This window comes from Callionymus lyra, chromosome 9 (assembly GCF_982586985.1).
Source record: "Callionymus lyra chromosome 9, fCalLyr1.hap1.1, whole genome shotgun sequence".
Classification (NCBI taxonomy): Eukaryota; Metazoa; Chordata; class Actinopteri; order Syngnathiformes; family Callionymidae; genus Callionymus; species Callionymus lyra.
The window spans coordinates 5258671-5282606 of NC_141826.1; the positions used below are offsets into that span (position 1 = coordinate 5258671).

A 23936-nucleotide genomic window follows, 5' to 3' on the forward strand; every position below is an offset into this window, starting at 1 on the left:
TGCTGTTTCGCTTCCGGTTGAATTCCGCCTCGAACTTCACTGACCAAAACAAAGAGGAGCAACCCATCTATTCCTTTTTAAACTGGTGTTTTATTGAATTTATTGTACTTGTTTCCGCATCCTGGTGTTTTTTTTGGGTTCGACTATGGCAGGTTTACCACCCGGTGATCCGCAGCTCGTCTCAATGATCGTCAGTCATTTAAAAACACGGGGTCTGTTCGACCAGTTCAGGAGGGACTGTCTGGCAGACGTGGATACTAAGGTACCAGCATCTCTACGGCTCATCTCACTTTAAAAAATGTCATTTATCAGTTCACTTTAGCTTATTTACTTAGGTATTTGAGCTAAGAATAATAACGTGCACCGAGTCACATTGGTAAACCTTTAAATTATATTTTACTTCGCTTTTTTAAACTGATTCTATTCAAGTCGTATTCAGTAGCTCTTTTATAATAAGCTTTTGAAGTCTATGAAGAACAAACTTCCACTAACATTCATTCAATCCCAGTACTTAAAGTTGTATATTTCAGTTTGTAGCTGGGAGTTCACCTAAGTAAATAATGAAGAAAGTCAAGTGAAAAGCAAATGATTATTGGTTAAAAATGAGTGTGAACACTGACAGATGTATCAGCTTTAAGGGTATGTTTCAAAAGATAACACCACTTTGATTTGCCTGACCAATTATCTTTTGATGGGTATTAAACACTCTATAACACTTAACATGTAACTTAATATTTTCACATTTTCCCATAGTCCTATATTAAGTTGTAGCATTTTTTGTTATTGCACATTTTGAAGGCTTAGATGGTCTAGGTTCTAGACCTATTAGGAGGTTTTATAGCTTCTGATATTGTTAATCTCTCTATTTTTTGTCAACATTTCAGCCAGCGTATTTGAATCTGAAACAAAGAGTTGACAACTTTGTCTCCAATCATCTATCCAACCACACATGGAGCCCTCACTTGAACAAGAACCAGCTCAGGAACAACATCAGACAACTTGTCCTTCAGTGAGTTCTACCTCCCTTCATCCCAAAAATGAAACGTTTTAATGAAAATTCAATGTTTCATTTAGGTCTGGAATGCTGGAACAGGGGGTGGACCGGATTGTGGCCCAGGTGGTGGACCCCAAGGTCAACCTCTTATTCAGGCCGCATGTGGAGAGAGTTGTCCGTGAATTTTTGTCTCCTGGCAGTGTTTCCGAAGACGATCCACTTCCACCATTACCCTCAGCAGATACCAAAGCAGATGGTAGTAGCAGCGTCCCTGAGCAAGGTAAGCTCTGGTTACTTTGTTTTCCTTGATATCTGTGGGTAAAGAAAGATGAAATAGTAGATTCACATTATTAAACTGACCTAGTGTTATAATCCTGTTCACACTTATTTACATGTTTCAAATGTTGAAGTATTTTTCTCCAAGATGCAGTTAGTCAGTTACTTCATCATGACCATGTTTTGAAGTTATTTTTTTATAAATTTCTCCCTCGTCGGAAATATCAGCAGACAAGAGGTTATGAAAGCGGAGTCCATTATGATGTAATAATGGACTCTATATTTACCCACAGTAACCCTTGATTCAATTGATTTAAAACTGTAATTGTTTGACACTGGTCGCACGACTCTACAGCTCGGCCTGCTTTCCTACTCTATGATGAGTGACTAACTTTGAGTAATGACCAAATAAAGAATTTCATGCTCACAAAAAGATTTTTTTTTAAACTGGTTCTTATGGAAAAAAAATACATTTGTTCTCCCAAAATGGTATATTTGGTGGATGGATGGAAGCGGTAGTTTTAATACATAATCCCGTCTTCATATTTACATAAATTATAGTTCACGTTCAAAATGTTTTCCTTGGCTTAACACAGGTTTTTTTTTTTTTTTTTTTGGTCAGCTTCGTCGTCTACTCCAACTTTAGTGGCTCCAGGCACCGCTCTATCCATCCTCGACACAATTACCTCCCTGAACCAAGAGGTGAGGGGTGCGGAGGTGGATGGGAAAGGCTCAGCTGAGCCCATGGGCGAAGACGAGAAGGACATGAGTCTTGATGAAGAAGAGGAGGATGACCAACCACTGAGGAAGTCTGTAGAAGAAGAAACAGAGGAAGCAAACGCAGCAGCAGCAGAGGTTCAGAGCACGGAAGTAAAGAAGGAGCACACTCAGGAGGACATTGGAGAGAGAAAAGAAAGACAAACGGATGAGATAAAGATGGAAGAGGAGGATGTAAAGGAGGAAGAGAATGACAAAACTGGCACCAAAACAACTGACCGGCCTTCAGAAGAGAGGCAAGAGGAGGATTCATCAAAGACCAAAAATCAGGCAAAGCAAAACGCCAGAGAGCGAATAAAAGAAGGTGAGCTAACAATCGGTTCAAGAACCAACATAAGCCACTTGTAGAAGCAAAAACAACATTCATTGTTCAAATCTTTTTCTCTTCATTGTACAGAGTATTCCCTGGAAGACTCCGATCTAGATGGCTTGAGTGACATCACTGTGAGCTCCGTCCACACCAGCGACCTGTCATCTTTCGAGGAGCAGAGCGAGGATGATGAACAGCCGTCCGACTCTTCTGAAGAGGGAGAGATAACAACAGATGGTCTGTGCTTGATTCTATTTCAGCTCTTTGGTTAAATCTCAGCAAATACTAACTCTACTTTTTCATGTGTAAACAAAGGTGAGCAATCTGCCAACAAAGACGACAGTGCATCAGGAGAGGGCGAGAAGGCATCGAAGCCTCGGAGGAAGGCTTACGTCCACAAGCCTTTCCTCTACTCTCGTTACTATAGCGACTCTGACGACGAAGTCACTGTGGAGGAACGACGAAGATCTGCAGTGAGTATCATCGCCGTCACAATAATTCCATTTTCAGCTTGAGTGCAATAAACTAGACAAAAATGGTTATGTTGCCTTCTCGTAATGGTTTAATGTATTTTTGTAAAGAAGACACCCACATTTCATATTGTGTCAATTCAAAATGGGGTTGACAATTTTTGAATGCCTATCCATAAAAGTCAACTTTGGCAGAAAAGTCCCTGGTTTGCTTGCATAGGTTTCACTAAAAAAAACTGGTGACTCTTGATGTGTGTTTGTGTTTTTGGTAAATGCGTTGCTGTCTGTCTATATGGGTCTATAGGGAATATGTCACAATGAATGGATAAACAATTTAAAAATTTTGGATGAGAAAAAAAATTAGGTTTACTTCAATACATTATTATAACATATCTCAAACACTATATGGTTTACAAAATAAAATAAATAAAAGGCAGTTATTGAGTTGGTAACAAATGTACAGTGTATTTGGTTGGACCTGAGAACAAGATTATTGTTCCTTTTGTGCCTTAGATTGACACCTTTGTTTTAAAGGGACACCATGGAAGACGTCATGACAAGAACTCCTAGTACCTTGACAATAGTTAAACATTAATGCAACCACCATCCTTGACCCTCCTACCTACCATCTTTGGTGGTTAAATGGTGACTGTTTGTGTCGTCCAGACAAAGACGTGTTTGTTATGAGCACTGTTAAAACAATCGCTGGAGAATTCTACTGCTTTTCAGAGTAAACGTATCATTACAGAAAGAAATCTTACATAGTGCTGCTTTGTTAATGCATGTTTTCCACTTCTTTTTTAAGGCTAAGGATAAAGAAGAAAGGCTCCTCAAAAGACAACAAAACAGAGAGAGGATGGAAGAGAGACGCAAACAAAAGGCAGCACAAGCAGAAGAACAAGGTAGGTCTTCAATCTGTTCTTACTCTTGCTACATCTAAAATATAGCTTTCTGTTATTGATTAAACCTGAAACACTGTGAATGTTATTCTTCAGTGAGCAGTGGTTTGGTTTCATGCCAAAAAAGAGCTCCAGTTCAGACTCTGCAGCATTAGTACTTCAATCTAGGGCAGGAGTCCCAAACCTCCTTTGCACCGGGGACTGGTTTGATATAGGCATGAACGGTATTCATCATCATTAAAAAATACAACGGCAAAATTGCTCAACCTGTAACATTAAGTCTATAAAAATACAGGCAACCTAATTTTCTATTTTATTTTATTTTCTTTACCTTGAACTAACACAGTTCTGTTATCATAGATGTTGTTTTATTGAATTGATTTTACACTATGTTTGTTTAGTTTGCATCTGAAATGAGCCCCTTGGCATGGGTATGTGGTGAAGCAGTGATTTCTTGTTGATTCTTAAAAAAAAAACAAATTCTATTCTTGATGATGAAAAAATACATTTAGAATCCCTTATTCCCTTATTAGTCCCGCGAGGGGAAATTCAACCATTCACACATACTGATGTGAGTAGGCATGCACACTTGCGCCACGAAAATAAATAATAAATTGTGTTGGTCAAGAAAATTGTTTATTTATAATGTTTTATTATTTATGATGAGTATATTGCCCTCATCGTGTGTGTATCTGTGTGGGTGTGTATCTGGCAATATCATAATTATTACAATAATTTATTGCAATGCTGTACTAACAAGGATATATTTGTAGTATTGTCCGAGTATTTGACTCTGGTGTTACAAAATTCTTAAGGAAGTCTGTTTCCATATGTTTAAAGACCAAATGATGTCCAAACATCAGCTTTAAAACTACTGGAGGCGACTGTATCCTCTTGTCCTCATTCCTCACTCATCAGCAGGATCTTTAGTGACTTCAACGTTACTATAGGTGTGGCATAATGACTGCTGCCTTCTTGTGCGCTGAAGTTTAATTGCAAAACAAAGAGGAACAAAGCCTATGAATATTTGCCTGTTAATTGTTATATTTAAAGAAACAAATTATTTTATAAACACTTCAGTTAACTGTTAACAATAAAATAACTGGTTAAAATAAATATGATTTGAAATACAAAAATGACAAAAAGTGAAAACAAATCTTGATTATATTGGTGTATCAATATTTTCTAGGAACCCTAGTCATCTCACTCTAAATGTACATTTCAATGAAGTGCAATTTTCTCTGCAGACCGTCGAAGGCAAAGGAAAGGAGACTCCTCTTGTGGTCAGAGGCCGAGAGCTAAAGAGGCTCGCAAGGAACAGAAAGTCTTGGAGAAGAAAATGGCTGTCAGCAGGAAGAGGAAGTTAGATTCAAGGTATGGTGTTGTTATGAATGTGAAATGACAAACTATATTTTTGCAGGGGAGTTGATTAACATATTTTTGTTGTCCTACAGAAAACACGGAGATGCTTCTATCAAGAAAAAAGGAGATGCGGGAGAAAGCTTGAAGAAATCTGTATGTATCAGCAACTATTTGATCAAGTACATCTTAATAACAAACTCTCCTTACAATCCTTAGGAAGTAAAAGCTGCGCCGAGACCTCCACAACAAAAACTGATGAGACATTTGTCTGAAGGATCCGACCACAGAAAGAGTTCAGAAGATTCCAGCGACAACAAGAAGCTCATAGACAAAACCAGAACTCACTCCTTTATCCTGGAGCTGGAACAAGGCTCGCAAGAGGCTCTCAAGCAGCGTTCCGTTGGCAAGTTTGACCGCCAGCCGCGGAAAGAGCGGAAAGAGAAGGAACAAAGCGTATCAGATGAACGCAGCAAGCTGAAGAAGAAAGCTGAGCACCAAACGGATGATTCTCATCAGAATGAAGCCGGTAAAACGACCTCAGACGAGAAGAAGATGAAGGTGAAAAGTGACAGGAAACTGAGTTTATCCACAAAAGAGCAGAAGAGTTTAACCTCTGACGCAGCTCCTGAGGAGATGTCCAAAGATAAAAAGATGAAAGTTCCGTTGGTCGATGGTGCAAAAGTGGACAAAAAAGACAAAATCAAAGAGAAGGAAAAGCTTAAAGACAAATCCACAGTTAAAGGTGAAGCCAAGGCTGGGTCACGGCCAGAATCTGTCGCCTCTGAAGATCAATCTGATCTGGATCCTGCGTCTGAAGGCATCAAGAAGAAAGATAAACATAGTAAAGATCCCCTGAAAAGATCCAAGAGCCACAGTGAAGACAGACAAGGAGATAAATCCAAGTCTAAGTCTGACAACAAAGAAGGGGAGAAACTGAAGTCCAGCTCTGATGTCAACAAAGATCCAAAAAGAGTAAAACCAACAGAGAAAGGAAAACCGATCCAAAAATCCAAGTCCAGAGAAGAATCCAAGACCGCAGTCGTATCCAAGACGGAGAGGAAGAGTTTAGACGGTAAACCGCTGCTTAAACCCGAGGGTGTGAAGGAGAAAAAGAAGGAGCAGAAAGTGTTTGATCCGTTACTTTCAGAGAAATCGGAGCTAAAGAAGAAAAAGATGGATAAGAAGGAAAAAGTAGCAGAAAAGAAAGAGGAAAAGAAAACGTCGAAGCTTCTCTCAAAGTCCGAAGAGTCTAAGAAACAAACTCTTCTTCAAGACACCAGCACTGACTCTGAACCCATCACCACCCCCACCGTCATCACCTCTGACGAAACCTGTGACGCTCTGAGCGACATCACGCCCGAACCGTCGGAGTGCGAGGCCGAGCCCAGACGCATGGTGCCGATCGAGGCGGACGCTCTGCTGACCCTGATGGACGTCTGCACCTCGGCCGGAGCCCGACTTCCCGAGAGCCGCCTGGATCACGTGACCCTGCTGGACGCCGACCTGAAGATGAAGGAGGCGGCCCTGACTCTGCTGTCCATGGACCCATGCTTCAGCCACACACAGCCAGGTCAAGCTCCTGCTCAGATAGTGGAGGCAGCTGCTGCTGGAGATGCTAAACGTCTAGAGACCAGCACTGAATCAACACCTGCTGAGCAAAGCACCGCAGGAGAAACAGCGGGTGCAACGGCGGGTGAAGCTAAAAGTAAAACGACGGGTGAAACTACGGATGAAACAACGATTAAAACGACGGGTGAAGCAACAGGTGAAGCGACAAGTAAAACGACGGGTGAAGTGACAAGTGAAGCGACGGATGAAACAACGATTAAAACGACGAGTGAAACGATGGATGAAACAACGAGTAAAACGATGGATGAAACAACGAGTAAAACGACGAGTGAAACGATGGATGAAACAACGAGTCAAACGTCGAGTGAAACGATGGATGAAACAACGAGTGAAACGATGGATGAAACAACGAGTAAAACGACGAGTGAAACGATGGATGAAACGACGAGTAAAACGACAGGTGAAGCGACGGGTGAAGTGACGGGTGAAGCGACTAGTGAAGCGACAGGTGAAACTATGAGTAATTTATATTAATAATTTATGTAATTTACTTTTGTTTTTAATCCTACAGAAGAGCTGAAGAGCCAGAATATAGAGATGGAAGTGTCCGAGGCGGAGACATCTGGAATTCACCCAGCGCAGGTATAAAATGTGTTTTTTTTTCCTGTCACCGAAGAGCTCTATTCACTTTTTGAAGCATTCTGTGTTTTACTAATACAATGTACCTTGATTTTCTGGAACTCCTGTTGTGCTATCAGTTTTATCTTGATCTTTAAAATATATACTTTATTGAATATTGTTTTGATTGTTTAAGCGCTTTGAGACCCTGGTCTGGAAAAGTGCTATACAAATAAAATGTACTTACTTACTTACTTACTTAAATGGGTTGTAGGAGGATCTAATGGTCAAAGACGAGGCGGACAAAATTGAAACCCTGGAAATTGCACCCGAAGCTCAACCAAATAACGAGGAAGCAGCACCACCTGCTGGTGAAGAAGGTGAACGTCATTAACGACTGTACATTGCTTTGAGTCAACACTTAATGGATCATGTCTTAACTGCAGACAAAGTTCCAGTGAAGCTTGAACCAGTTGGAGATTCCACTGAAAGTGTTGCTGAAAGTTCCTGCACTGAAGGTCAGACAACTGAAGATAATAGAAAGAATGTCCATCTTTGTCTTCTTGGTAACCAAACATTTCATACTCCAGCAGAGCAAACTGAGCAAAAAGAAGCAGAGTCTGTGATCGAAATTCCGGTAACTTAAAAATGATTTTTATTAAAAACATTTTAAATGTTAAAACTGAAATATATTAACCCTTTACTTTCCAAATAGGTTGAAGAAACGGTACAACCAGAGGAAATGGCAGTGGCGGACATGGATGACAGTGAGTTGGGATTGATTGATGTATAATGATTTACATCAGGGATGTCTCCCTTTAAAATATTGAAAACTGAGTTTGTATTTTTTTCCATTAGGTGTTGATACGGACAGAGAGGCTCCTGTGGATGACAGTGTTCTGGTAACTATACATTTTCACATCATATGACATACAAAGTTCCAACATTGCTCTAACCACTGCTAAAATACTGGGAATGCACAGTTTAGGTAGAGACCTAAATATTTGCATACAAATGGAAAAACGGAAGGGGATGGTGTTCATCTTTTATTTTCTACTATAACATCATTTTTGCTGCTTTATAATTGGAAAAAGATATCAACCTTAAATTTGAAAATATTTTCCTTATCGTGTTAAAAAAAAAATCATGACAAATCATCTATTTTTTATTCATTTTGAAACATTATCTTTTCATTATAAGTATTACTATCCAGTATATATATATATTTTTTCTAATTAACATGATTTTTACCTTCAACTTGTCTCTACCTCAACAGAAAAGTGAGGAGAACCAATCATTGGACTCGGAGGTGAAAAATGACCCCGAGCTGAAAAATGACCTTGAACACTCGGAGGAGAAAACTGATGGAGGTGAGTAAAGAGCAGAGACTTGACGCCTTCTTCTCTTTAGGATAGATGGAAAATGATCGATTGGAAATGGAAAGGTTTTCTTTCATAATTTTTCATTGTGCGTCACGGAAGTTTTAAAAAGCATTGCCTCTAATACAGGTTCGCCAGTAGCAGCAGAAGGGACGTGTGAGGAGGCTGAAGAGTTGAACCAGGTCAGTAGAGTTAAACATCGGAAGCATCTTCATGTCACGAAGAGTTGTAGATTTACTTAAGATGAATATACGTTGTTTAATTTCGTTTCATGTACAAACGACATCATCTTCTTTAGTGCTTGGATGGATACATGAGCAGAGTGAAGACTAATCAGAATATTTTTTTCTAGCTCTTGGTTTTCCGCAAGTCTGATTCCTCTGTTCAGCTTCTAAAAGTGAATTCTTCTGTTCAGGTGGAGGTGAAAGACGGTGTTCAGGAGGAACCAGATGTAGCCGGTGAAGATGCATCTGAGCAGACCTCCCCGTCGATGAAAGATACTGGTAAGTGATTGGTAGTAACATTAAGATAATTGTTTATTTTAAAATCAACAATGTGCATGATTGTTAATTATTTTTTTTTCTTTTTGACATGTCAAGTTCGATAGTTCAGACTTTTGAACTTGACATGTCAAACATGTCAGACTGTAGCCTGAAGCCTCCAGGTACATGGATGTGCAATGCAGAGTTTGCGTTGTCAATGTTCTAGCACCACGAGTATATTGACAACACAAACACCGACTCTAACGTCGGCTCATAGAATTGCTATGGGATTCATCTGCTGAATAAATGTTGTTGAGCTTAGAAAGTCACTAAAACAACATTCAAAAGTCCAGTATGTAGTGTGTGATGACAATATGTACCTTGCTGGTTGTTAACATTGTACATGTCATGGTCCTGATGTTTGGTCGGACGATTCAGGGAAATGGCTGCTGCAGCGAAGGTGATACGGAATTTCTTTAAATTGTGTAACTTAAAGATAACGATAAAATAAATGGCGTAAACAAAATCTTTCAGAAAGTGATACAACTACAGTTTTTGCGTTGTTGTTTTTGTTAGCTTGACATCACTAGCATTGTTGCTTTTCTAGATGAATATTTATTCTCTTACAAGTGAGTTCTTGACACTATAATTCTGAACACCATCAGATGGTCTGTGTCTTCTTACCTGTCAAGAGGAAATGGATGTTCTACTTAAGCCACTGCTCAAATGCCTCCCAGATGAAAACTCAAGTCCTGACCCACTTTTATTCAGGTTTTTCTTTATATCTTTAAAAAAAGGTCCTTTGTTTCCTTAGTGGTAATGTGAAGGTGGGAAAGGATTTGGGACACATGTGCAACACGCACACACACAATATTTGTATAACATCTATTCAATAAAAGTGTTTTCTCATGTGATGGTGCTTTTATAAAAACGTTTGTTTCATGTCTGATCCTGTCAGGAAAAACATGATTTCATTTGTGCTTGTTCAGCTACAATTTGAGAGAACTGGCTGACATGCGGGTGATTCTGTCTGCACATGTTCTTTGTCCAGATCCTTTTATATTTGTATCGACTAACTGAATGATCTGTTTTAATGCCAGGCTCAAAAACGTTCAAACAGTATCATTGTCGATTCTCATATTGGTTTTCTGTTTCAGAGCAAGAAAAGGAATCTGATATGACGGAAACGGTAATGATCTACAGATTAAATACATCTTTCTCCAGAGCTCACTTGATGTTTATGCTTTATTTATAATATTTTTACATTCTGTCTGATTATCAGATATTATTTGTTATGTCTAAGTGAGCCAAATTGAATTTTCTACTCTGAACTAAGATTTTCTTTTTTTGTTGCAGGAGAAGACGGAGGAAAGAGATGAACAACAACCGTCCATACAGAGTGATGCAGAAGAGAAAGATCCAAGTAATGGGACTTATTCTTGTTTTATTCTCGTTATGTAACCTTCTAACAGATGTTTGTTTCCTAAAATATTCTGTTAACCTGTCAGGTAAAGACAACAGTCAAGCATCACAACAGCAAACATCTGAGGTAAATACAGTGTGTGGCTGTGTAAAAGTTTTTAACTATTCATGCTGATTTGTTGTTCAATATCTGTGTGTGATGTGTGTGTCAAGTGGACAAGAATATCCTCTTTGGACTAATAAATCCAATCTAATCTAATTTATGCTTGTTACTAACACTCATGTTACTTTATTTTGAAAAAACAATTAGATTGCAACAGAAGGTTTGAAGGAGAAAGAGGAGACTATTGAAAATGTCCCAGATGTTTCATCTGCTGTTCCTGAAACGCCAAGTAAGATCCTACGATATATCACCTTTATTTTATTTTTCTATTATTGCTCAATCCAAAATGTAATTGTTTAATTTTTCATTCCTAAGGTAGCGTCTCAGGTTCAGAGAGCCAGGAAGATGAGAAGGAGTCGCTCAAGTCTTCAAAGGTGACCAATGACAAGACCTACGACACTGTTTATTAAAGAGCTTTTTTAAGTAAAGTTTTTTTTTTTCCAGCAGGAGAAGACTGTGAGGAAACGAAGACAGAAAAGAAAGCTTTCCAGCCAGACGGTTGTAGAGGAGAAAGAATCTGGTGAAGATTAAACTCTTCTTTTCGCTTATTACTTCTGTTAAATAGTCCATTCATCGACTTATTTGTTCTTTTATTGTTCAGGGGATGAAACGACAATAAAGAAGGCGAGACAAGACGCATCAGTGGAGGTAAAGTTCTCATTTCATTCATTCAGGGAATTATATTTTATATATTTTTTAAATATTCCTGATGATTTTTCTAATTCTTCTCAGTCAAAGTAATATTTGTTCAAATGAATGATTCATTATGTGAATGCGCTGGATGTTGTGTTCAGGAATCTTCGGAGCAGAAGGCAGAAGAGGTGAAAACGCCACGCAGAGGTCGACCAGCAAAAAACTCTGAGAACGCACAGAAACTTCAAGCAGAAGACGCCAAGAAAACCGAAGATCCTCCAGTTCGGAGAGCGAGACGCTCGGCAGCCTCGGGCCAGGAGACGCCTGAAGGTTGGACAACTTTTTAAACACATCCCTTTATATGGTAGTTTCTTGATTGTGACAGAATGTTCTTGAGCCAAAATTTTCACACAGAAATCAGAGACAAACACAATTGTATGAAGAGAAAGACAGACCTACACAAACACACAACAAGGGAGTGAGACACGCACAGGACAAACACTTGGAAAAAGATAAAAAACAGGCACACAAAACACGCACAAAGAGATTGCAACCCAGAGACTCACACATTGATAGAAAAAGAGAGGCAGACAGACGGACACACAAAGGGAGCGCGACACTAACATGCAGGCACAGACACGCATGCATACAGAGAAAGCGACAAACACACAAATGCATAAAAAAGAGACATACAAACACAGTGATGGAGAAAGTGAAAATGTGTAAACTAAAAGTTCAAGATTTAGAATAAATGGAATACTTCAGAAAACTGCTTCTTCATATTGAACATCACGTAGTAATGTACAACGATCCGTCAGCCATGAGAAAGTAAGTAAGTAAGTCATTTTTATTTGTATAGTGCTTTTCCAGACCAGGGTCACAAAGCACTTAAACAATCAAAACAATACTCAATAAAGTATATACTTTAAAGATCAAGATAAAACTGATAATACAACAGGAGTTCCAGAAAACCAAGGAAAAGCCTGAACAAATAAGAATGTCTTAAGATGTTTCTTAAAGGAGTCAGTAGATCATCAAACACAAAGAGAGAGGAAGATCGTTCCAAAGCTTAGGAGCAACAGCCTGAAAAGATTTCTCTCCTCTGGTCCTGAGCCGTGTGCGAGGAACCATCAGTAGATTTTGATACATAGACCTCAGAGTCCGAGCTGGGGTGTAAGGCTGGATCAGATCAGTGATGTAAGGAGGAGCCTGACCATGAATAGTTCTGAAAGTAAGAACCAGAATTTTAAAGTTGATCCTGAAAGAAACTGGCAGCCAGTGAAGAGTTTTAAGGATCGGAGAGATGTGAGTTCTTCTACTAGAGCGGGTTAGAATTCTTGCTGCAGAGTGTAAAGAAGTTGTTTTAATGTTTAATTTGTCTGTCTTAGGAAAGACAAAAGGCACAGAGGAGGAGAAAGACACCGTGAAGGTAAGTTGGACTATCAAAGAACACATTTATAGTTGGTATATCGTGATAGCTTGTACAATTTTTACTGCTGTTTTCAAGAAGGTTGAGGAGGAAAGTGCACCAGAGACCAGTCAAGTGAGTGAAGCACCTGATCACGAAGAGAAAGAAGGTAAGAGCTACAACATTTTTAAATGTTCTATCTTTGCTTGAACCAAAACTGAAACCTCTTTGGTGATACTGACTTCTTAGAGGAGAAGATGATCGATGAGGAGATGGTCGCGGAGCAGAGTGAGTTGCACACGGAGCAGGAAACTCCCGCAGGTGAGTTTTCACTACGACAATTTGACTACAAGTGAAGATGACCTTGTGATCTCTACAGAAGACTCGTCATTGGAAACTCGAGAAGAGCTGACCGAAGCAGTCGAGGTGAGTTTGTCTTCTTAATGTTGTTCTTCGATGAGATGGTTTCAGGCAGAACTCCCCTGACCTACGTTCGTAGCATCACCAGTGATGAACAAGTTTCACTCATTACAGGAAAAACACGCTGAAAAGGAAAACGACGACGACCTGCTGGAGCAGAGCGTCGAAAAGACGAAGGAAGAAGAAGGTGAGAAGATTACTGTGGTCCCTCACTATATCAGTTGAATTTTTGTGTTTCCTTGACATAGTTCACACAGCAGTTTTATTTGAATTGAAGATAACCTATAAATCTACCACAGAACTAAGTCCCATAATGCCTTCCTGAGATTCCGTTGAAGTCTGAAAACATTTTGCAAGTTCCTGGTTCAGTGAGTAAAATCTGGTCTTTCCTTCAGCGTCAGTTGGTCAGTTCAACACTGAAGGGGAAGAAGAAGAAGAAGACGTCAGTGCTGAGGACAAAGCACCTCAGGTACGTTAGTGTGTAGTTTCTGATGCTTCTGCAAACGTGACTCATGTTGAATTATAATCAAATTCCCACAAGGAGGAGGACGAGGAGCAGCAGAAGGAAGACCAGGAGACGACCCAGAAGAAATCGGGTCGCCGTGGACGACCACCCAAGGCTGCAGCAGCTGCAGCAGCTGCAGCAGCAGCAGCAGCAGCAGCAGCAGCAGCAGCAGCAGCAGCAGCAGCAGCAGCATCGACTTCTGATGACTCAGGTGAGCTGAAAATATTTCACATCTTTGAGGTTCATGTGACCATCTCTTTTTCTTTCTTCCAGATAAAACGGAGGACAAAGAAGGCCAGCAGGATGAAGGCGAGGAGGATGAGGATGAAACCAAGACCAGAGCGACGACCCGGTCAGCGGCTCGTCTGGAGGCTGAGAGGTAATTGTATTTAAAAGACAGAAGAAAGGAATAGAAGACTGAGGTGTAAGGAGGAAGAATGGAGTATTTAGAAATTCAAAATGTTCCTTATGTAACGAATATTGTGTATATATATATTTATTTTATATATTAAGGAAAATTGTTTGTTTTTTTATGCGCTTTTATTCTCCATCTCTGCTGGATTTGTTGTGAAAAAATATTCAAACATGTCTCTACATTATCTTTAAACGAATAAATGAAAAAGATCCAATCAGACTTATTATATTAATTATATTTTTTGTCTTAACCCTTGTTTTAATAGCAGGGTCAAGATGACACAAAGGCCCAGAAAAAAATGGGTTTTAGGTATCCCTTGTGTTGTCTCTGGGTCAAGATGAACGACCTCCATGACTGCATATGCATTTATGGAAGACAGGGGGGTCGTTCACCTTGATCTAAAGACAACACAAGGGATACCTAAAACACATTTGTTTCTGTGCCTTCATTGACTCTGAGATAACACAAGAACAAATATATAAAAAATACAATTAAAAAGTGTCAAGGAAATCCAATATCAAGATCTAAATGGAAGCCAATACATTGAGTTGACGGCAGCAGGTGAGAGGTTTGTGCTCTCGTCAAGGTCGGCATCAACAGATTTTAAGGCTTGTTTTTCTCTGCAGGAACAAGCCGAGCAAACCTTCGACCCGGGCGAGTCGACAGAGCGGCAAAGACGAGGGCGCCGCTGGTGGCCGGTGAGTTTCAGCTGGATGGAAGGAGAGTTTAAGAAGACACATCTGCTGTGAACCTATTTAATCCTTACTAAAGTATAGTGAAATGATTGATTATCGATTTAGATTTTGAATATTCATCCGTTTCCTTGCTGAATAAAAAGCATCTCTGGGCGCCGCAGACGCTTCTAAAAATGTCACAGACGTAAATTTGATCACCCGAAAATCCTCCCTCCTCTCCGTCTGGTGGTCCTTGAGTCCAGTGTGAGGCCTCTCTGTTATTTGTTAACACGTTTGTGAACCGCTCTTGTGTTGACAAAGACAAATTTATTCAGGAATTTAACATGATACTCCGACAAACAGTCTGACATGCGCGCCTTGTTTCCCTCCCGAAGCGGGACGAGAGGCCAGGCGGCGGCGGCGGCGACCAAGGGGGGCCGCAAACGGGAGGCAAGCCCCCCTGCTGTGCGGACACGGGGAGGACAGAAACCAGAGGAGCCTCCTTCCAAGAGAGCCAAGCGCTAAACTCCCAGACCGCTCCCTCCAAACTGAGCTTTTTTTCATCCAGGCGGACCAGTGAGGTTTTTGTCATAGCATAGCAACCTGCTGTATTTTCTACACTTTCCCTCCAGTCTACGGTTACGACAGACAGCCAAAACAACGTCGACGTGCAGTCGCCTCGAAAAACCTTGACTTTTACACTCATGTCTAGTCTCAGTGAAAGAGCATCATTCCTTGTGAATTTTATTTTTCAATATTCATTCTGTGAATGACCAGAGATGTTTGCTCCTGAGTTGATTTTTAAAAAAATATATGTTTTTATACTAAATTCTGAATGTCTTTTTCCATGTTCTTTTTTTGTTTTACAAACGTTTTATTTTTAGATACTCCATTCTGTAAAATGTGCTACTTTTATTAAAAAAAGGAAATGTTACGAAATTTCAGCGTCATTATTTCTACCCAAAGAATGAATTTAAAAGACTTTAATCAATTGTTTTATTTCTAATACTAAGAAGTTTTATATATTTTATATCAAAGATTTTTACTTCGACACATTTTTATATGCTTTTATGGTAAAATTTTAAATATACTTGCAACAGGAAACGATTCCTGCTTTATTTTCGACTAAATCCTTGAATACAAAAAATATATATATTGTATATTTTCTCACCTCTGCCATATATTTTAATCATTTATATATTTGAACCATTACATACATCAGATGTATTCATCTATACGTCCTGTAATGAACAAGATTAACGACATTTGAGACCTAATGCATACATTTCAAAAACTTTTTTTTCCTTTCTTTCAATTATTTTTATTTATTTAAAGACTTTAATAAATTGGATTCTAATCTTCAAAGTACACAAAAATACAATGTGTTACATAGTTGTAAATTTCACCTCAGAATGACTTCAGCTAGCACTGATGTCAACTGGCTAAGCTAGCAGGAATAGCATTCAGTTACATCACTTAACATTACAGTTTGACAAAAAAACAAACAAAGGTGAAGTGACTTGAATAACAGTGTGTTAATAGCTGCATTAAATAAAAATAACTTTCAGACCAATATGAAGGCAATAGTTTTAATAATGAAATTGATTAACAATTTTAAAATATAAAGATTTGTGTTTGTAATGACATTTAAACTTGTAATATTATATTATTAAGTTTGTGAATAACATTATTATAACTATACTTTTTTTTGTTTTTGCACTATTATCGGTAGAACAGGCTTCAAGTTCTTCAAAGGTAGTTTCCAGCCATTTCTGGGGATTCCTAGTCCAGTCCTGAAATGTTGACTTCCAGGTATTACCTTCTGCTGAAGTCCAAGTCGTAACACATTAATTGAATAAGGAATAGCTCTTATGTTGTTGCCATGTCTGTGAAGAAAAAATAATCCTCCATTCAAGCTGCCGTTTTATTACCGTTGTTTCTTTGTCGTCCAAAATACTTACTACTCGTGGCTCTTGGTTGTTTCTTCTGGCTGGAATAACTGGACCACCTCACAAATGAAGTGTCCAGAGGTCACCTTGACATGATCCTCAGACAACAGTAGCTGCTCTGAGAGGACTGAACTCACATCAGCTCTGAACCATAATATAGAGTAAACCTATCCATCACAGCAGTGCTCACAATGAAAAACATTTAAAACATGTATGGTTTATGAAGTGAAAATATCAGTATAGCGATATATTACAATATTTTCTTCTACAATACTGTATCAATATTCAACACTACTGTATCGATTTAAACGGTTAATGTTTTCTTTTTATCTTTTATGGTTTATATTCCAATAAAGTGTGTATAAAGTTAAAATAATTTCATTTTTATTTTAGCAAAATATTTACGGTGTTTGTTCATCTTTGTGTTTTTAATAAACTCATTCATCATTATGTCCTCCGCCGCAGTGATATTCCGTAAGATCCCGCTGGGATGACTGAGGACGAGATGATCAGTGATGGTCTGATGAAGCTTCATGAAGCAGTGTGATTATTTTTCTAGTCCACTAGATGGCGGTCTCTGCACTAGTTTTCTTTGTTTTGAACAACTGTTCTAATGAAACATCACATCATTTTTAAACTGATGGCGCCACCTACTGACCTCTAAACAATATGACACTGCTTCATAAAGCTTCATCAGACCATCACTAGAGATGATACAGTTGACTCCAGAAGCTTTTAAAGTTGATGTTTGCACATACTTTGATTTCAAAACAAATTAAAGCAGTAATGACTTCATCAAGAGCCTTCTATCTTCTATTTAAGACTCATTTATTTGGTTAATATAGGCACCACAAAATAATTTTTTTCTTCATGCAAAAGGCAATACCAGCAATATTTATTTTTTTGGCAACTTTTGTTGACGCTCTGATGTTTTCTTGACAAATGTGAAGCATATACATAGTACATATATGAAGGTATAATTTTCTTATTAATTACTTTTTTTCTGTGCAGCTCTCAAAATGATTTCCCTGAATTGAGCGAAGAAAAAAATAGAGAAATATTTAACTTTTTAGGTTTGTTTGGCTGGAGCATTAAAGAAAAATATATCTAAAATGAATATGTATTATGCGTTAAGGAGCCAGACTGCTCTTAAAATGAGTGTTTTTTATCATAAAAATGCCCAGTTAAAGTTTAAATACAGGTCACAATGTGAGTCAAGGCACGCGGCTGTTAACAGAAAATGTCACAGAAACTAAATCCTTAAACTTTCTACACGTCTCCGTCTCTCTCGACAGACGAGCGGTTCATGCTGTAATTGAGGTGTGAGGACAGAAAAGGGGGGTTTGTTGAGGGAATAAGAACTCGGTCTTGAGGTCTCGAGTCTGGCTCCTTCCTCCACTGGGGATTGTTCCAGACTGGACGGGCACGAGCGGCGGATCCTCTCGCTGCACTTAAAAGTTAACAGGTGTTTAACGTCAGAGCAGGTTTGTGTGAGGAGAAGAGAAACGACCTGAGACAGGCAGCTGTGGCGAGAACTGACTTTCTTCCCTCGTTTCTCATGGCTCTGACTTTGTGCAGCGTTAGCTACGATTTTAACGTTTTATCATTTCCAATATAAGAAGCTAAACTCTGTAAATCTCAAATTAAATAATCTCTGATTTCTAAATAAAGTTTAGGACATATTTATGACAGGAAAGCATTAAATATTCAAAAACATTTTGTTTTACTATAAAAGGAACACCGGATTATGGGAAAAGGGAACTTAAATGTGCACTTTGCAGATGATATTGTATTATTTCTGGAGGAACCATCACCATCACTTGTTTAAATTCCGATGCAATATAGCTGAGTTTCAAGATACATGATAAACATGATGGTATCGAGCTGCTGTAAAGGAATTTCGAGCCAACCGTGAAAACCGTTTGATTTGACGATGAAACGCTTAGAAGATTATTTTGGTCCTGCAGGTGACTCAGTAGATTTAAAGACATGACAAGTGTTGGAGATTAAGTGGAATGGTTGCCGATCACTCTGAAATATTCTGGGAAACATACAGACATTTTGAAGAAATATTGGGAATTAAATAAAGTAAGAAATGGAAAGAGACAATCCTCTAAACTTCCTGTTTTATATTCTGGATTTATCTCCTGGAGATTCATTTACTGAAGACCAATACTTTGCTGCAAATACTGTTCTTAGCTGCAAGAAAAATGTTCACAATAACTGGGATCACAATAAACCTCTCCAACATAAAATCAAAGGAAACTAAACCATGTTTACCAGATGGTGCAAAAAAACAAAAGGTTCCTTTGTTTAACAGAAGATTCAATATTGTGGCCAAGAACTGGTTAGTTGGTTGCTGGGTGTGTTTGGGTATGATTGTTATATGCCTTTCTGGATTTGTGTTCCTTTCTTTATTCATATTGTTAATATTTTTTTCAGGTCTCAATGTTTGAAATTATTCACATATACTGATACCATTTATTGTCCATATTGACAACCTATGTGCTAAATTGTAGCTCGATAAGTCTCAAGGAATTAGAGTTTTGTTCTTTTTATATTTGGCTTTTTTATGTTTTTGTACCTACCTGTGACTTGGATATGCTTTTGTGTATTTTGAATTCTAGATATGTCTTTTATTGTTCAGGTGTAAAACCAATATACAGAAGTAGAAAAAGTGACATATTGGTCATAGAAATAACCATCAATAGGAATCCACGACTGAGGTGGAAAATACATCATTTGCTCATGTCTTTTAGAACGTAAGTGTCTTGAAAATGCCTTGTTCTTGATGATGTATCGCAATAACTTCTTTAAACTCAAATAAAAAAAAGTTAAACTCATTATTAAATAATCACTATTACGTATTAATAGAACTAATTCAAATGTATTTTGTTTTCCTCAACACGTTCCCAGTGTTTTTTTTGCCATAATGTGGGCTATATTGACTTTTTTTTTAATGCAAACATCACCATGAATTTGTTTTAAATGTCATTTTTATTATCCTAAGTGTTATTAATATGTAGTTCATGAGATAACAAGCAACATTTATTATATATATTTGAAGAGAACAAAAGTGCCTATGAAACTTGAAAATGGAATTTAGCATTAGCTAACATTTAGCATTAGCATGAAGCATTACATTAGCATCATACGATCAATTAAGTCTTAGGTTTGTTGGGCCACTTGATCTGTCCTTCCTTTATGGTCTTAATAGAAAAAAAAAGTCACATTATTGTAGATTCTCCTCTTTGTGTCGGTGAACGAGCGTAGCATGCGATCACAGAGTTTTATCTGCAGAGATGGCGGCTTGTGTGTCACAACAGTGGAAGTGCCAAATAAACGATGACTCACCCCCGTCCGTCCTCGCCTCCATCGGAGTGTAACGGCAGCGCCTCTGCTCCGTGTTCTGCCGTCTCGCTGGAATGTTTGGAATAACTTCAGGAGCAGAAGGGACGCCTCGCTGCGCTCCCCATTTACTGAATTACGATTTCAAAATTTCCTTTGCACGCCAGAAGGATCACCTTTTTGGGGGGCGAGGGATAAACCTTCTGAACGCTCACTTAGGTCTGGCAGCCGACCAGCATCTCTTTCCTCCACTTGAGGCTGATTCGAGCTGCTATCACGCTCTGGGTCCCGCCAGACGTTGGGGAGCGTTTATTGTAAATGAGCTTGTGTAATGTTCCATCTGAACACAATTTGGCAGCCAAAGATAGGGGGAGTGGGTTTTGTCGGTGATGTTACCATGGCGATTACCGTTGTTGGTGTTTGGGTTTATTATTAATACAGAGGCGGGAGTTTCAACACAAACCAGAAAGTAAGTTGAGATGAAGGGCGATAATCCTGCCTCAAGGTTTGTTTTGTGAAGGAACTTAACCGATGTTATAATGGGAGGCATCAGGTCAACAAGATCTTTTTCACAGGAAGTTCTGAGGAGCCTTCAACACACACATATAACCATCTAAACACAGCGTGAATTAAGTTTGTCTAGTGAGGTCTGTTCAAACAAATGGCGAGTTCTGTTGTGTTCAAGTAGCCGATGGGAAATTGGAGCCTCTTTGTTAAAATGGCCCAAGGGTTTTGCGAATGCAGCGACCGCTCAGGACCCGAAAGAGCTCCGCGAAATAAACTGTTATGTTGGCAGCAGCCATGTTAGTGCTGCACGTTTAAGGGACGCGTTGCTAATGATTGGAAGTTTTGAAAAAATGTTATTAACTCTCTTGTGCAGAGAAAATAAAAAAAATAAACAATACAACAGTAGATTTGCTTGACCAATGTTATACTATTTCTTTGTTAATCAAGTCCGTTTCTTAAAGGGCAAAGTGTTAAAGTGTTGATTTAAGTGTGTCTTACATAGATGTTGGACTCTATTGTACTCATCAGTATGTGTCTGTTTGTACAAAACTCTCTTTTCATTGAAATATTTACATTAGAAAATGTACTGTCCACTGAAAACACCATGTTTTTTCCGGAGATTAAATCTTGTTCATCTTCTTAACCACACCCACTCTGCTGTGATTGGTCAATCATCAAGGTTTGTCATAATGTGTCATCAATCCTGGAAGTTTTCATTTAGTAACCCTTAGAAGAGTTTTCATTTAGAAAATGTCAGCTGCAGCGATGACGATATTTCAGAGCAACATGTGTTCTGTGTAGGAAGCTGATATAATGACCAACCGGTCTACCAATGGCCAGAGGGACTCGTTGTATAAACAAAGCAGGGCGTAATTTCAGCTAGCTGCAGGAGGAGTGAAGCCCATTATTACATCATAATGGACTCTGCTCTCATAACCTCTTGTTTGCAGATTCAGACGCTTGAGAACTTTATAAAGTAGTAACTTTTAGTAATAGTAGTAATTTTACCACAGGTGTGTAGAGAGGGATCAACACTTAGTTTTAAGTTGCATACTGTTACTTTCCTCCAAGTTTTCTAGCTGAAGGTAAACCTTTTGAATAAGGATAAGGGAGACAAATATAAATATAATGATATTATTTATGATACCTCATTCTTATATAAACACAACAGACACAAGAAATAAAAATAATGGATGGCGAAAAGGATAATAAATAAAGAATAAAATCACTCTTCTGGTCCATCTTCATTGACCTAAAAAATATTAATAATAATAATAATCATAATAATTAATTTTAATTCAAACCTTACGGGCTACCATTAGCTTTCATGCATTAGTATACTAGTGTTAGCTACCAAACGTTAGCATTTCAGTGTCTATCTCAGTTGCTTACAGCGAGAGACCGGAGGCCCCCAGGACTCAGCATTTTTAGAATTATGTTAATCTTTACTAACATTTATATAAGGTAATAAAGAGCATGTGATTCTATTTGATCATCCAACAGCTTTAAATGTATGTATTTTGTGAATGCAACCACACAATATTTACTCAGTTATTTATCACCTGCTTTTCAGTATTTCATTTTTTAACAATTACCTTCATGTGAAGGAATAATGGAAAGTAAAGTTTTTTTTTGTATCTATACAGTTCCAAAAAAGAAACTTTAAATGGTGTGAATGAGATAGAAATGATTTAATGCTCCTGGGATGCTGTCAGATGTTGGAGGCCATAGTTGTGTCTGAATTAAACTGCTGTTGACATTTCCTGCCACTTCCAGCAACTCACTGCTCATCACTGCCTCAGCATCACACACACACATCCCTGTGATGGACACACAACTCACTCACTCTCGGGCTACATTGACACACACTTGTCTTGGTGGTTTTCCAGATAATTTAGTTTTATTGTAGCAAACTTCTTATTTAGATTCAAATCGAGTTATTTTCGCACTCATGATTTAATCATCGTTATTAAGCATAATTTGATTATTTTAAATATATTTTGATCTGTTCGCTAAACTGATTCGTTATTCACGTTATATTGTTTTTTTTTATTGTTTAAGATTGTCGTTGACGAAATATTTAGTTGATGAGATTACAGGCAATTTTCCTTTTTAAGTCGGAAATAACCAACGTTTCCGTGAAAAACTGATGATAGTAGGTGAAGAAATTGTTTTAAAACAAGTTAGATCAAATAAATATGTTCCTGTTTACGTCACTGTGGTTTTTAACATTAAAAACGTAACTAGAATTTTATTAACACAGACTTAATTATACAAAACGCAAGTTTAAATAAAAACTTCACGTTTGTGTCGACAAGAGTTCCTGGGTTTTGAGCTGCAGCCACTAGATGGTACAATACAACAATGAAGAGTCCCATTTTTTCTGGAAACGATTTAATGCTTTGCCAAGTGTTCGTTTGACAACGATACGTCTTCTATAAATTGATTTACAATTTAAAACCCGTATTTTATAAATTCTAAATTCAATAGAGTATAGTTCAGCGATTATTTTTTTATTCGTTTCAAAAGAATGGCCCTCAAACCTTTACTTAAAATACAATGATGCCGTTGAACATTGAATTAAATGATCGTTTGATTCGTCTCCGTTGTTTTTGTTTAGCAACATTTTATTTATTTACACAATTGTTTGTATTTCAAAATATAAATGAATTAAATCCCAAATTTAGTATGGCAAAATGATTGGATTACTTTTCTAACCAAATAAATTTTAAACATTTAAATACAATAAAATATCATCTTAAATACATATCTGTAATCCATGTGTCTTTGTTTATAGTCGCCAATGTTTTATGAAATTTTCCTGAATAAAATATCAACTGCGCATTCTATAAAACCTGTTTAAGTTGAAATAAAAGCCTGAATATAGTTTTAAAAAAGTGATGATTTTATCATATGAATTATGCGTTCACCCAATCTGAAGGTCAAATTTAACAAGATTTCGCATTAGACTTTGAATATAAAATAAATAATTAAGTGCGTAGTAAAATTGAGCTATATCATTAGCTTTTTAAAATATAATTTAAAGTCATGTTATTGGAAGATATTTCATGATACATAAATAATATTATGTAAATATTTTCGTCGGCAGCAATCATAATAAAGTATATTGTAAAACGCTCAGATAGTATAAGGTATTTCAGTTATTATAATTTGTTCATTTCGTTTGTATTTATTTAAGTATAAAAGCGCTTTTAATTCTCAAACCGAGTTACTTTCGACTGTATTGTGAAATAACGTGTGTGTGTGTCAACGTTCACACACTAGACGCTGACAGCCCCGTGACGTCAACTACAGTGTCCAATCATGTGACGGGATCCCGCTCCGCTCAGCCAATG

At 38.0% G+C, this 23936-nt stretch overlaps 1 protein-coding gene across 6 annotated transcripts; it reads left to right on the forward strand.

Annotated features, from left to right (window-relative positions):
• Positions 1–29: 29 nt before the first annotated feature.
• On the forward strand, positions 30–15678 carry bod1l1 (biorientation of chromosomes in cell division 1 like 1). 6 transcript variants are annotated; one of them, XM_087798548.1, is made up of 37 exons: positions 30–262; positions 885–1009; positions 1075–1274; positions 1893–2351; positions 2445–2594; positions 2673–2830; positions 3633–3729; positions 4974–5100; positions 5181–5241; positions 5305–7165; positions 7229–7299; positions 7550–7655; positions 7722–7793; positions 7866–7912; positions 7991–8042; positions 8134–8177; positions 8552–8645; positions 8784–8836; positions 9070–9157; positions 10294–10325; positions 10493–10559; positions 10645–10685; positions 10869–10950; positions 11037–11095; positions 11166–11241; positions 11323–11369; positions 11516–11684; positions 12743–12783; positions 12862–12931; positions 13012–13083; positions 13142–13188; positions 13297–13369; positions 13578–13651; positions 13724–13898; positions 13961–14066; positions 14729–14800; positions 15172–15678. In XM_087798548.1, the coding sequence occupies exons 1-37, from the start codon at positions 146–148 to the stop codon at positions 15299–15301; spliced, it is 5415 nt and encodes a 1804-aa protein (XP_087654674.1). In that variant the 5' UTR covers positions 30–145; the 3' UTR covers positions 15302–15678. The 6 variants fall into 6 exon arrangements, with proteins under 6 accessions (XP_087654674.1, XP_087654678.1, XP_087654677.1 ...); XM_087798552.1 differs by having other exon boundaries at positions 13145–13188; XM_087798551.1 differs by having other exon boundaries at positions 12865–12931.
• The last annotated feature ends 8258 nt before the right edge of the window (positions 15679–23936 follow it).

What these genes read in the sequence shown, in the direction of transcription:
- bod1l1 (XM_087798548.1), top strand. Translation starts at nt 146, where the DNA reads ATGGCAGGTTTACCACCCGGTGATCCGCAGCTCGTCTCAATGATCGTC. An exon ending in AGGAACGACGAAGATCTGCA is followed by an intron (nt 2,831 to 3,632) that starts GTGAGTATCATC and finishes TTCTTTTTTAAG; the next exon opens with GCTAAGGATAAAGAAGAAAG. An exon ending in AGCACAAGCAGAAGAACAAG is followed by an intron (nt 3,730 to 4,973) that starts GTAGGTCTTCAA and finishes TTTTCTCTGCAG; the next exon opens with ACCGTCGAAGGCAAAGGAAA.